This window comes from Thermobia domestica, chromosome 7 (genome assembly GCF_964235325.1).
Source record: "Thermobia domestica chromosome 7, izTheDome1.hap1.1, whole genome shotgun sequence".
Classification (NCBI taxonomy): Eukaryota; Metazoa; Arthropoda; class Insecta; order Zygentoma; family Lepismatidae; genus Thermobia; species Thermobia domestica.
The window spans coordinates 292,430,177-292,446,124 of record NC_137460.1 but is presented as its reverse complement, the minus strand read 5'-3'; the positions used below and the strand labels follow the sequence as shown (position 1 = coordinate 292,446,124).

At 33.4% G+C, this 15,948-nt stretch overlaps 1 protein-coding gene across 6 annotated transcripts in view; it reads left to right on the top strand.

The window, feature by feature from the left end:
- Nucleotides 1-10,942, top strand: part of LOC145691048 (uncharacterized) — a 462,802-nt gene extending 451,860 nt beyond the window's left edge. For 5 of the 6 annotated variants that reach the window (XM_081766668.1, XM_081766672.1, XM_081766669.1 and 2 more), the window contains one exon: nt 9,122-10,942. In XM_081766668.1, coding sequence (XP_081622794.1) covers nt 9,122-9,845 — 724 coding nt within the window. In that variant the 3' untranslated portion in view covers nt 9,846-10,942. The remainder of the gene's footprint in view (nt 1-9,121) is intronic. The other variant, XM_081766666.1, reaches the window with a different exon arrangement.
- Nucleotides 10,943-15,948: the final 5,006 nt, after the last annotated feature.

Genomic DNA, 15,948 nt, shown 5'->3' with positions numbered 1-15,948 from the left:
TATTCATTCCCAGATGTTTCCAGTTTCGAGGTGATAAGCTATAATCAAATGTTTTTACGTAGTCCTATTTGGAGTTCCATTTATTTTCCTTTATATTTGTGCTTGTTTATCTGTCTCCATGCAATCATATCGTTAGAGAAATGATTAGGAAATTGAAGATATCTAGACTTGTTTAGAGAAAACAAATATTAAACTTAAACTTTAGCTAATTTCAAAATAACTATTGTCTGTTTCAGTTTTTTTTTTCTTTAGTGCTGTTGACGTATATCAATGATGCACTAAATTTTGAACACGAGTTTAATTTGACAATGACACATTGTAAATTAAGTAAAATTTTTAGGAATATTTAAAATATTTGGCGATTCTTATTTGGCTTTGCAAAACTATTCGTCAGTTTGTTTTCCTAAAATGCCCACAATGAATATTCAACATGTATTTGTTGCAATAATACTGAAATTTAGATATCGATTGAGTTCAGCAATAGCGCTATTATAGTCCGAGAAGAGTTTGGAAATATTCTCATACAACCGCTTGAGGAAACCACTTTTGTCTTTTCATGATATAGTGGTGAATCAGGGTTGTGACCGGTTAGGATCCTTACGTATGTGCAATGTTTGCCAGTTGATTGCATATCTCAAAACTTTAAGTATTTAGTATATGTCATGTTGATATATACATGACATCTCCGGGTGTAGATGAAATTCCGGCTGAGTTAATTTTAGCTGGAGGAGAAAAATTGTGGAACAAGATACACAAACTCATTCTCCTTATCTGGAACAAGGAAGAATTGCCACAAGAGTGGAAATGGTCAATCATTGTTCCAATTCACAAGAAAGGCGACAAAAATGACTGTAATAATTATCGAGGCATTTCTCTTCTGTCAACATCCTATAAAATCCTTTCAAATATTCTGTTAGCAAGATTGACCCCATACGCAAATGAAATTATTGGAGATTATCAGTGCGGATTTAGACGAAATCGATCAACTATCGACCAAATATTTACCATTCGCCAAATACTCGAAAAGAAGTGGGAATACAATACCCCGGTACATCAACTATTTATTGATTTTAGAAAGGCTTACGACTCGGTTAGGAGAGAAACATTGTACAACGTTCTTACAGAGCTTGGAATACCGAGAAAGTTAATTAGATTAATTAAGATATGTTTAAGTGAATCCCAAAGTAAAGTCCGGGTAGCAAAATTTTTGTCCGCGAGCTTCCACGTCGAAAATGGCCTGAAACAAGGAGATGCGTTGTCGCCATTATTATTTAACTTTGTGCTGGAATATGCCATAAGGAAAATCAAAGATAGCAACCAGGGCCTAGAGCTGAACGGCATTCACCAGGTTATGGCATATGCTGATGATGTAAATTTAATAGGGGATGATAGGATAACAGTAGAAATAAATGCAGAGATATTATTAAACGCTTGCAGGGACATGGGTTTAGAAGTAAATGCAGAGAAAACTAAATACATGGAAGTGCGTCGAGACCGGAATACAGCAAATTATGGATGCGTTAAAATATTAAATAATACTTTTGATAAAGTGGATACTTTCAAATATTTAGGATCAATATTAACAGACGAAAATCATATTCGCGAAGAAATTAAATGTCGACTAAAAGCAGGGAATTCGTGTTACTATTCGGTTCAAAATCTCTTGTCGTCGCGAGTTCTGTCGAGGAATTTGAAGCTTAAAATATATAAAACGATAATCATGCCTGTTGTTCTGTATGGTTGCGAAACATGGTCGCTTACTCTGAGGGAAGAACATAGACTGAAAGTCTAGGAGGCTTAGGTGGGCAGGTCATGTAACTAGAATGGAAGAAAGTAGAAACGCTTTCAAAGTCTTGACTGGTAGACCCATAGGAAAACGACCATTAGGAAGACCTAGGCGCAGATGGGAGGATAATATAAAGATGGATCTCGCAGAGATAGGAATACAAAGTAGAAACTGGATCCAATTAGCTAAGGATAGAAGTCAGTGGAGAGCTTTTGTGAACGCGGCACTGAACCTCCGGGTTCCATAGGCCATAGAGTTAGTTAGTTAGTTAGTTAGTATATGTCATGTTAAGAAAAGACAAGATAAAATAAATAGAAGTAAATTGACGTTTGGATTTTAGACCTTAACGTAATGTTTCGTTTCGATTTAAGAGGAAAATAACTAAATACTATCCCTACTGAGTCTTGAAATAACTCTATTTTCTACTTTTGTTGTGCCGCTCGTCCTGAAATGGCTTCGGGAAAAGGAAAAAAAAAAAAGAACAGTTCACACTAGCTGTGTACCCCAATGGTACGACACACACTACTAGATTTGACCATATTACCGATAGTACTGATATTATCAAATGCACATGCCAGTGAGAGCGCATAATTTGGCCATTGCTCATTTTTCCCAAATGGATTCCTTGTCATTTTCATTGAATTCTTTTTGTATAATGCCTCCTCAAGGCCTGGCTGTTGACAGCCCAAATTAGGGTCGGGAAAATTATACTCAAATGTGTCATAGTAAGAATGCATAAGCATTCAACTATGAATCATTAGGAGAACTTGGCCACTCCTGCATACTTGGGGCTGCTGGACAGTAAGTTAGCGGTCGTTGATATTAGCCATCAATTCAATAACCTATATATATTCGTTATATACCTATAAATAACCTATATATATTCGAAATGTTCGTGAAACATTTCGATATATATATAATTGGCTTACATCTGTGACGCATCAGTTTACAGGATAGCGCCTTATGAGCTTCATCACCTTTTAACCCATTTATAATATATCGAAATGTTTCACGAATAAGTAGTCACGTTATAGAACATATATATATATATATATATATATATATTCATTTTAATTATTTTATGTGTATTTATATGAAATATATAAATGTGAGATAGAATTTTGTTTCACGATAATTACAAATGTATAGATTTTTGTCTAGCTATTAAAACTTTCCCAATCTTGTAGTAGATTTTTTGTTTTGTAATTGAAAAATAATTAGTATTAAAACTTTGTAAGAACATTTTGAAATGTTTTCTGTTAGGATATTTTAACGATTATTTTGAATGATGCATAATTAAGGCGATGAAGCTGTTTACAAACACTAAAAACACGTATTAAAGAAAGCTAGATAAAGTCATTTTGTTTCAATGATCCTTAATCAGTTCGCCCATTGCTCAACGACTCACATATAAAGGAGAGGAATCTTAATTTCGTTTCGAGTATTAATTCTTGTGAAAAATCTCATTAATTAAATTTTAGCTTAGTCTTTATTTTCCTTCATTATAAGTGATATAATTTTAGAGAAACTTCCGTTATATTATTGTATGAACAAAATGCACTCAACCAGTAGCGAAAGCGCTTATTGGTTCGAAAAAGAGAAATCATTGTTTTCAGTTTCAACTTGTCAATAATCTGACATACTAATAAAAAGTGAAGAATTTAATTCTGCATATTGAATTTCGAAGTACAAAATTCATCTTAATATGCAGAATTAAATTTTTCATATTAAGTTGAATTTCGTAGCTCGAAATTAAATATTCCGATTTTAGCAAATAAATGTAACAATGTACGATGCATGAGTTTAACATCTGTTTGTTCTCATAATTATTAGGCATCAATTAACACTCTGATTACCAACGGGACACATGTATCCTATAGGAATTACTCATAATTCAAACATAATTGGAAAATTTGTTTTAGAAAATTCTATATATATATATATATATATATATATATATATATATATATATATATTTTCTTCCATCGGTTCAGCTGTAACCAGGAGACTGTTTAGTTTGCAAAACTGTGAAAAGATGTCAAGAATATCCCACATTAAAGAAGTCGTACACATACATATAAAAGAATATTCACATTAACGAAATTGTTATTCAAATGGTTAAGTAGGCACGTGGTTATTGATACTGCTCATTGAGTGAACATAACAATTATTGGAGGCAGTTCTGTATTCTTCATAACCACAGTGAATGGCATTTGAGCACAAAAATATTTTAGTGCTGTTTTAAGATGCTAAAAGGCTAATAAAGAGTAGCATATATTACACATCTATTGTTATAGAATATGCGTACGTTAACGTGGTGCAAAGGCCACAGGGGAACACACATTTAGAAAAAGATAGTTAATTGTCGTCAATTTTTTAATATCTTGTTTGTAGATACTAGAAGAGTAGAAAATATTTTTGTAATTGTTCGATAATTTCTAGAGGTGGATAGAGTATCCTTCATGTAATATTAACTTGTGGTTGATGCCCATAGATGGTTTTAGTGTGAATAAATTTGCCATTGCCAGTAAAATGTCTTGTTGAAGACAACGTTATAAGTGTTTGTTTGAGTCATCAATTGTATGTTCACCAATATTGTATAAATCCGTGCTATAATGTCAATGCGTACGTAATACTCAAGTCAATATTACAAACGCAAATTCACATTCTTGTAGCAACTAGTAATTTAAAGAGAAAGAAAAGGGAAATGTTTCTGTTGTACTGGTTTGAAATAATGACAAATTCAAAGAAATTTTGTGAGTTGGCATGGGATCTTAATTCGTTTGAAATGTATCAATGTGTTTTACACTATGTCGTTTGAGCAAGAGAAATACTAAAATTTCAGATTTTGAATAACCTCGTATCATTTTATTATTTTTATGCTGTTGCCATTTGAGAATTTTAGTAGTCAATGTACTATCAACATAAAGATTACCTTACCAAATGTTCTTGAGATGCATTATTACTTTTGTGTATGAATAAATATTATTTTATATAGTTATATCTAATATTAAAAGAAACGTTTAAATTTTAATAACTAATTGTTAATAAAGTGAGTTCAATATGAATTAAATGCTTACTTAGTGAATAAATAAGATTTTGAGAAGGCTATATCCGAGACTAGGAATAGAAGGGCAACTGGAATAGATAACATACCAATCGAATTCATTAAAAACATGGGAGAAAAGGGAAAGAAATAATTGTTACGACTATGCAATGAAATATATGAAACAGGAGAGTGGCCAAAAGACTTTCTCAAGACAGTCATGATACCGATGGCTAAGAAATCGAACCCAAAGATAGGTGAGGATTATAGCACTATTAATCTCATATCTCATGCTGCTAAAATTCTGCTACGAATACTGAACAAAAGGCTATATGGAAGAACAAATGAAGAATTTGAGGAACAATTTGGGTTCAGAAGAGAGAAGGGCACAAGAAATGTAATTGGATTATTAAGGGCAATCTGTGAAAGATTTAAGAAAAAGGGAAATAGGTGTATGTTTTCTTTATGATCGAGAAAAGGTCTTTGACTGAGTGAATTAGAAATTGTTGTTGGGAGTTCTAACGAATATAGGGTTGGAACGTGAAGACAGAAAACTCAAAAGAAACTTATACTTGAACAAACAAGTAAGTTCTACGATAGAGGAGAGACTGACGGAAGCGAGTGCAATTGGAAGGGAAGTTAGACAAGGATGCTGCCTCTCGCCAACACTATTTAATATCTATCTAGAAAGGGTAGTTAAAAAGAGCCTATATCATGATGGCATTTCGGTTGGAGGTAGAATGATTAGTTGCTTAAGATTTGAAGGCGATATGGGGCTTGTTGCAGAATCTGAAAAGAAAATCAATAAAAAGTTTGAAAAAATGAGGAAGGGATTTGAAAAATATGGTATGAAAAAAAATGTTAGAAAGACAAAAGCCATGGTGATTGGAACGAAGGGGTCTGTGTCAAATATAAAAGTGGGATAGGAAAAAATAGAATAAGTGAATAGTTTTCGATATCTGAGTAGTATTCTTAGTAATGACATGAAGTACAAACGTGAAATAAAAGGAAGTATAGGAATCGCGAAAGAGGCCTTTAGGAGGAAGAAAATTCTTTTTTGTGGGACCTTGAACATAGAGTTGATTGTTTCTATGGGGCGGAAATGTTAACATCACGTAAAAGTAATGAAGATCGACTGGAAGCCTTCGAAATGTGGGTGTGAGGAAGGATAGAAAGAATTAGTTGGGTCGGGTGGAAAACGAACAAGAGGATGTTAGAAATAGTGGGGGAGAATAGAACACTTTTAGATAGTATTTAGAAGAGGAATTGGTTGGGCTTTGCCAAAGAAGAAATTGTATCATCAGGGACGTCAAGGGACTATCCCGTATGTTGGCGGGAAAGACAGGGAAGAGCAAAGGGGACTACTATTAATGGATGATACAAAAACAGAAATATCATATGTGAGGAGGAAGAAATTAGAGGAGGACCTTGGAGCATGGAAGCTTCCCAGCTGTGGCAAGTGACCTGCCAATAAGGGCAGAATAACAATGATATTGAGTAAATATTCTAAAATGGTGCATAGTCACGTTATCACGCACCATCATACACACGTTAGGAATTTCGATCTTACCGTCCAAACCGTTATCTGACTACACTATCGGAATTAACATACACATATTTTATGTTACTACTTAGTATCTAAGTATTTTATGTGTTTATGCTTATTTATGCATTATATTCGTGTTGTCTAATATGTTTTTTCATACAGGGTGTTTCGAAACAACACTGACAAGGTTTCGGGTGTGCTTCCTGAAACCAAGATAAGACGAAAAGTTGACACCAACCTGGGTGCACAAATGAATTCTTTCGGAGTTGTAGGCTGCCGAAAACAAGAAAAATTGAAGTATTAATAGCTCCAAAAATATGGTAGGCCCATAGCTCCAAAAATATGGGACCTACCGTATTCGGGTCAAGGCTTCACTTAGGAACTAATATGTGTACTACCCAAAAATACATGTTTTTTTAGAATCCTAAGCTAATCATTCACCAATGTTTGCAGATCGAGTTTGGCTACGGTGATATAACTTGAAGTACTCAAAAGCTACCTCTATAAAAATTGTTGCGCAAGTACCGCAGGATTCTGAAGCATGGATATTTGTACAGGGCACATACTAGTTCTTAAGTGAAGTCTTAACCCGACTACAGTAGGTCCCATAGTATTCGAGGTATGGACCTGTAAATTTAATTTTTTTATGTCGGCCGCCTATAACTCCGAAAGAAGCATTTGTGCATCCAGGTTGGTCTATACTTTGTTTTATCTTAGTGTGAGGAATCACGTAGCAAACGTTGTTGCTGTTGTTTTGAAATAACCTGTACATATATAAGTTGATACAATATGTTCAATATAAATGATTGAGAAACACATCGAAACGTGTAACGATGGTGAGACCAATATTTGCAAAACAAATTATGAGAAATAAAATAGGGCGATATGGACATATACAAATGGACACAGTAGAAATAATAATAATAGTAAGAAGAAGAATTAGAACTAAAAGAAACTGTTAATGATTCCTTAAAAGTGGTCTTAAAAGGAATGGTGGCTTTAATGTAATTAGAATAAATAGCTTTGCGTTTAATGCAAGAACAAGTGCATCGTGTTTTACTATATACAATGTGGTCCCAATATGCCGTTAACCCGTATTGAATTTCCATTGACATAAATCCGTATACAGACTGTTCCATAATACAGCGACTTCCGTAGTGTCACTTAAGTGAAATTCTAATCCTTCGAAGGACAGAATACTCTACGAACATCGAATCAATTTACTCAGAACCATGTGAGCGCCATAAACGATTTCACGACTTTTTTGAGGCTCATTAATTGTTTTAATCAAAAAGAGATAGACAGTCTAAACAGAGCAAGCTTTCAGCATTTTAAATAGACCTCTTATGAAGAAAATTGCGGAAACTTCCTCTCCCGCATCACATACATGTATGTTTGCATTTGTCTGCGTAAATTATTTGCTCCGATCGAATCGCCAGAGATCCTTATATGGCGAAGAAGAAAAGAAATCACTCAGCAGTGAACTCCATAGGAGGGTCTCTTCGTTAATTTTAGCTTAGTGTCAGCCCCGACGTTACAAATGAAAATCGGAATTTAATTTCAGAGTCGAGACTACGTAGGGATTGGCTGCGATGACAATTCATTCGGGCGGCAGAATCTGATCTCGAAAGAGGTGCTGCGCAAAACCGCGCGCACCCATCGTGTTAACAACCCTTTGGTGGGCTCCATATTAAATCTGCGAACATTGTTTTGGTTTAATGTGTATAATAATAATATTTTAATATATGCCAGTGTTCAAAGTGAAACTTCATGTGTTAGTTTATTAACGAACAGGATTCTAAAGATTTCAGCGCGAGAATGCTTACATATTTTGTCGTGGAGGAACTCCGAATTTCATTTCATAGGATCAGCCTATGGACCCTGCAATTCGTAGGGTCGGACGATACAAGAGCGGACTTCAAGTTGAACCTATTGAGCAGACATCGTTATAAGTATTACAAAGATTATAATGCAACAACTACCTGGTAAATACGTCGGTAATAATTCGTCAAAGGGCCGAGCTTGGAAAATGGTATATTATTAACTTTCTGTAAATAGAATAATAGTACATTCTGAGTATTCTTAATGTAAATTGCATATTACTTATTAATATTAATTGCGTATATTTGCATATTAATTATACGTCTGATGTATTACGTAGTTGAATTTCATTTTCTTGTTAGATCAGTTTTCAGCATGCAGTTTGCATTGAGTTAATTAAAACATTCACTTGACACCTATTAACAGTGCTTATATCGAAATACATCCTTCCGAATTTCGATAGACGGTAGATATGAGCGCAGTGAAACTGGTTTGCTGTGGCAAGTTGGGAAAAGAGAGAGTGGGATGAAGAGAGATATAGAGCTAGGAAAGAAAAGTAATATATATATATATATATTTTGTTCAAAATAAAAGTTGTAATTAGCTTACTCAGGTAAACAAAAAATGAACAATAACCAAACACACACTCACATTAACGTAATGTATAACATGTTTCTTTTTTTTAATATGCAGAGAGGAGCATTTGACATTACACTCCCTTTTAACTTTTAAAGTAATAAACAATAAACATTGAATTTTTCACGACGCAAATAACGTATGAAAGCCTGGGAAACCAGAAATTTTAATATACACTATACAGGAAAAAGTATCTTGCGTTTGTTGCTCTGTTTTACAAACAAGCGTTTGCCTTCTTTGATGTTTCATATTGTTTACTTTTATTATCTTCATGAATTTTTTACAGCTTTCATAAATATACTGTTTTCGTAAAAGCCACACGAAAGGAAACAATTTCTCACTCTGATGAGAAATCTGAGGAGTATGCTCGATCACATTTGGGAAGAAATATGCAAACTCATGGAGATGAATATTCTAATAGATGCCAACAGTGTGGAAAAAGATTTATTCGAATATCATTTTTGGCAAGACACTTGTTAAAACATTCAATTGTAAAATCTCACACGTGTCAAGAGTGTGGGAAGGGATTTAAGGATAGTAGTAATTTGGTAAGGCACATGTTAATACATAGAGGTATAAAACGTTATATGTGCCCAGAGTGTAAAAAGGCATTTAGGCAAAAGTGTACTTTAGATTCTCACATGTTAATACATACAGGTATAAAACCTTACATGTGTCAAGAGTGTAAGAAAGGATTTAGGACAAAGGGTAATTTGGTAAGCCACATGTTAATACATAAAGGTAAAAAGCCTTACATTTGCCAAACGTGTAAAAAGGAATTTACACAAAAGAGTAAATTGGCAAGACACATGTTAATACATAAAGGTAAAAAGCCTTACATTTGCCAAACGTGTAAAAAGGAATTTAGACAAAAGAGTAATTATGCAAGACACATGTTAATACATAAAGGTAAAAAGCCTTATATGTGCCAAAAGTGTAAAAAGGAATTTAGACAAAAGGGTAGTTTAGCAAGACACATGTTAATACATAGAAATAAGAATCTTACATGAGTCAAAAGTGTAAAAAGGAATTTAGCCAAAAGGTTAGTTTAGCAAGACACATTATTACATAGTTGTATAAAGCCTCACAAGCGTCAAGAGCTTAAGAAGTTAACATTAACATATTAGTAAACCTTAAAAATGACAAATGTGGCGAAAGAATTTTAGTCCAAAGTCTACTGTGGTAAAACATATTAGTGCAAACGAGATGTAAAACATCACACACCTGTCATTACTGTGCAAGAAGATTTCTTCGAAGTTCACATTTAACACAACACATGCTAATACATACACGTGAAAAAATTCACACTGGCCAGGGATGTGCCAAAACAATCGTTATATCATGTGGCCACACGCATCTTAAATATACTCAAGGAAACTACCTCATACGTGGTAATATTTTATAGAGAGATTGTCATCCTACGTGACAAACGTGTGAGGAAAAATTTCTTTCAAAAAAGCGCTTCGCAACGCACATTATATTCATAGTGTTAGAAACCTCATAGTGCCGACAGTGGCGAGAAAGTAATTAGTTAAACTTAAATCAGTGAAAGCCATTTTTTACATATAAGCGTAAGAATCGCCAAAACTGCCGAAGAGAATTTGACAACACACATGTTCTGATTCAAACGCTGTAATACTGACGTTTTCCGGCCATTTTTAGAGGCTTTCTATGTTATGCTTTGATATATATTAAATTGAGTATTCGAAATATTGTTTCTGGATAAAGTTTCCCTATGAGGTTGTTGAAGACAATTGCATCTCTAAGAGTTTTGATAGACGTTAAACTTTTTCTTAAACTTATCGGATATACCAGTACATGTCTTAGGCGTAGATTAATTAGGAGCAACCCCCGTTTATCCTATCAGCATTTTTTGAGCTCTCTACATATATATATTATGCATGCTTGTGTGTCTTTGCCTTTTATAATAAAGCTGTGGCTACTACACTCCAGTGAGATACTGTACTCATACGTTTGTCACCAATCTGCAATACTAGTTAGTAGTTAGAATAAGAATACATTTACAAAGTAAGCTTTCATGTCTTCTGCGATGAAAATAGAGAATAAACTAGCTATTGAGCAGTCGTGTTTTATTAAAAATTAGTTACTAGTTACTCTATAATTACAGTTACATATTTACGTTGCCTTACGAGGTAAATATAGAACTCCAGTGTCTCTCAAAGGCTATAAAGCCCATCGCGCAATAATAAGTGATTTAGCAAGAAATAAGAGTGTGTTAGTAGGATAAAATTGATTGTAAAATGAGCAATCGAAAAATATTGTGTGGATTAAATTAGTTTCCTTTTCCACAAACACCACTTAGAAGCCAGTATTAAATTATTACGTGATGATTTTCTTTATATTTAAAAGGTGAGAAGGGAAGTATTCAACTATATCCCGGAAAGTGTTTTCCACCGTAATTTTACCCACTTTCCTTATTTGTATTTTTCGTCCCGTTCTCTCCAGAAGACAGAGAAAAACTTCCTAATTTGTTAGGGAGACACTATTTATTCTAAGAAAACAGGATTAATTTCTAATTCCTTTGCTTTTGCTTATCCTTGCTGTTGCCTGCAACATTTTACTGTTGGTGTATAAAAACAAGGAGAGCGAAAATATTACCGGAATTACAAATTCATAATTAACTAAGTATACACATAAATTTAAAAGGAAATTTCAATGGGAGAACTAACTTCGTATTTGGTTAAATTTTGTTTTCACAAGGAATCTTCGATTATAATCAAAATATTGATTCATGTGTCTGATTGAACCGATTTGGGATTTCTTTTTATATTTCGAGACTTTTATTTCAGAGTAATTCAATTTTGACAAAATGTCTAGATAGTAGTGATAGCATTCAATATAATGCTACAAGATATTATATTGAATGTAACTTAATTTTATTAACATAATCACTAGTGTTTACCAAATCATATTACACGGCAAAGTTTAGAAAAAATAGCGTTAGGAAAATTATTCATTGTTCATGAATTTTTATCTTTGTTACGGAAAGCAAATACTGCAACATAATAATATAACGTTAAAGAGAATTTACGTAACGAGGTTATTATATAACTGTTAGTTAACTACCATTAATCAGCATTTTAATTCCGGAATTGTAACAGCAAATGCTTGTAATGTTGTAAGAATCGTTGTACTAACTTCTCCAGAAATTTCTTAGATTCACAAAATTTAAATCATCCGGTAGATTGTGTTATGAGATCTTAAGGATTATCCCTGTCAGCAGAACGTTCTTTCTCAACTGAGTTTCTCAAGAGTGCATGGTTCGAGATGCTGAAGAATTCCAAAATATTTACATTAGCTTATTAGAGCATGGTAGGAGATGCTGAACGATAATAATTGTCTAAATATATTGCATTGACCTGCTACGATTTTAGAATTTCTAAATCTTTAGATTAACTCATCAGAACAACATGAAAAAAACACTAAAAGATCTCACAATAATTGAAGTAGTTGCGCGATACTGATTAACCCACCCACGATTGGTGTGCTCAGTATATTAGTTTATTTTCACAGACACACAAAATATATATTGTGAGTGGTGAGTCAATATTGAATATTAGAGGTATGGGACCAAAAGATATCTAATTCTTAAAGCATCTCCGCCGTGTGAGCTTTCCTGGTTCAGTGTCTAAATTTTGGGGACGAAATTGAACGCAGAAAAGTCACCTTCCGTTCACCTTCTAAAATGAACGGGAATACGAAAGTAAACATAGACTAAGCGAGAGGTAATAACTTGCATGAAATTATAACTCAAATTCGATAAATAATTTGTTTATGTATTTTCAATTATTGTGTAATGTGTTGTGTGTCAAATTCGGGCATTTCGTTCCTGACAGATCAAATACGGCATCTAAACATTGAACCTTGGCAACTGATTTAGAAAGTAATACACACCTCCAATGTTCCTAGTAGTCCTTGGAAATGATGACCAGCTCCGCAAAGGCAATCCCAGATGGATGGCGTGATCGATGGTCCTTAGGTCTCCTGGATGTCGTGGATGAATTTCACTAACAGCGAGGTGTAATCTTTTACTCCTCCATGGTAACAACGATAGAAGATAGTTTAACTGAATTCAATATACCTACTTGTTTTTATAATTCGACTCTTCTCCGTGACTGTAAACCTATAAGTTTTTTATCTTAGAATACTACTTCCCGACTTTGCGCTCCGAATTTCTCTCCGCCTCTACTTCTCTACTCAGCTACTTCTGTCTCCGCCAAACTCTCTCTACTTCCTCCTCGAGACCTCCCAACTTCTGTTTTTTTGTTGACTTCCTCAAATCCGGAATCTGCATTCTCACCATGATGTCAGAAGCGTGTTCTCGTTCTGCTCCAGGAAATTTCTAAGTTTCCTCATTGTTGTACAGCGATTACAATCCTTAGAATGCCTGTGTCCGCGATACTTGGCAGTCCTGACATACCTGAAATTGTGTCAGTGTTATCATTCTATAAACTTCATGACATTAGATTTCCGTAATTCTTTCCAGTAATACATAATTTAAATTTTGTTCTCATTTTTAACCATTAGATTAATCTGCCAAATTGTAGTTTCCTTAATGCCAAATTTATATAATCATTTTATAAACTGAATGCAATGTCAAGCTTTCATGTAATCTGCTTTGTTGTTCATTTCTTTTTTTTTTTTACTCTGTTTTGCTGAATATCATTTAAAGATCAATATCTGAATTTTACTTGTACATGAAAAGAAAGTCAAAAATAGAAAATTAAGTAAAATAAATAACGAAATATATGCGTTCTGCCACACGCCCCCCGCCTAATTAGAGGCTGCTACACTGACTCACTAGATCTCAAAGGAGATCGATTATTTACCATCATCCTGTATATAAAATTTCAATATTATTATAGAATATGAAATATTACACAAAATATATTATAAAACAGATAAAACATCTAATGTCAAATTTAAATATCCCTATTTCCAAAATATTTTATTTTATTATTATTATTTTCTAATTCTACTACTATTTTGAAATTTAATATATACATTTGGTTTATTATTGAACATCCTCGCTCTATCTACTGGATGCAGCGAGAATTACTACGACTCGAGACTTTATACATTACAACTTAATCATGAGCTAAATCCTTTAATTTCTGCATGTCGCCTTTTGCAGTCTCTTTGCAAGTACAAAGTTAATGGAATTTTCAAATCTCTCAACACGGGAATCTATCAGCAGTCTTGCCACTTTGTGGTAATAATTCTGCTCTTGCATGATGCGTCACGGAACGGATACAAAATTTTTCAAATACTGTATTCACTTTATTTTGAAAACAAACATATTTTTATTCACTATTTTATATACAACACTCACTATTGCACTTGATTTCAATAATTTATTATGTCTTGTTTCTATTCAGAACAACGTAACATATTCTACCAGCACCACTATTAAATACACTATGACAATCAGCTTTTGAGAGGATTGCTACCCTGTTCTTGTCTTTGCTGACACCTCGGTTTTTGAAGTTCAATGTGAAACTAATTCTACGTGGATCTTTCAGTGTAGCGTCCCTCCCTGAAACGTCTTGAACTACGTGTCCCTTTTCCCGTTGAATTTGTATCCTTGGTACCTTTTCCGAACCGATTTCGCATTTTTGCGTGGAATTATGAGCAGTTCGTAATTGCGGTTAGCTGTCGGGACTGCTATATTGCACTACACTCTCCTTTTCGTGATCCTTATAGTGTCTTCTCTGAGTTGTGAGTGTTCAGATACAATGTAGTAAATGACGTTTTATGGTCTGGCGGATTTTCATTGTGAAGTAGTTTGTGTGAGATTTCTTGTGTGTAAACTGTATCAGTGTTAGTGCCTACAAATGTTAACCTGTGCTTGTGCACTTTAGAATATATTGGAGTAGAAAAATGCATGAAGTGAGTACCTATATTGCTTGTTTCTTGCAAATCCGAATTACTTTTAAGCTCATACTTTTATCACATCTATTCCTATTTCTTGGCTGTGTTCAAACTTCCTTATTTTTACTAAAGAATAACATGTACTTATAGCTACAAATAACAGCGTGATCCTTAAAATCATAATAACTAACACTAGATACAAATTATCGAAGTCTATCTTTTCCAATATTTATCTGTAAGAGAAAAAAACCGTTGGAAGAAAAAGGGCTCATTTTAAGTTCTAATATTTATCTACTATCTACTATTATGTGTATTTTTTTACTTTCTCAGCTTTTGTCTACTTTACCGAGATCATTATTTAAAGTAGGCCTATAATCGTTCTAGTCCAAACCTTGCACTTCTTTATACAATTTATGTATTATACGTGTAATGTTACTTATTAATTATTACAAGTGCGGGTAATATACTCTCGTTATCAAAACGTACTTATTACACGTTATTTTTCCTCTTTTTTGTCCTCGTTTCCCCAAAAATTAACGCAAAAGTTGTGCTTACTTTTATTGCCATTAATTCCTTATTTAAATACATTTACCTATTTTTAAAGCCATACTTAAATTTTCTGAGCCTTTATATATACTAGTAATTGAACATTTTTATTGTATATAGTCATAAATACCACGTAGATAGGTTACCAACACCATTTTGTTCTATTTTCTTCTGTTCTTATTTGCTTCATACATAAGTAACCTATTTCACTTGCTTATTTCCTAAATGGTCTATTCCATATACGTATTTACTTTTAGTACTATTTTTTTGCTTTAGGCCTTATAGAATCCTTTTAACTTTTTAACTGATAATGTTTTTCTTATGCAAAATTTAATCATTGCATAAGCGCTTACATAATATTTTTATTTTCATTATACGTATAGTACTAATAATCTCTAGTAACTAATAACTATTTTAACCATATTTGTCTAGCTTTATCTATTTAATATTATTAATTATGCATCGTTGTTTTCTTCTAAAACTTATCACTCGTGCCGTTTAGATGTTTTTGATATTTTTAACTCTATTATTTCTCTCTTTTCTCATAACAGATTTGTTAACTAGCCTTATCTAGCTTGTATAGGTTTTATCTATTTCTATCGTTCCTTTTTTTCTTTTTTTGTTTATCCGCGTATTTCGTGATCTTAATTGGATTTCGTGAATCCACCTACTTCT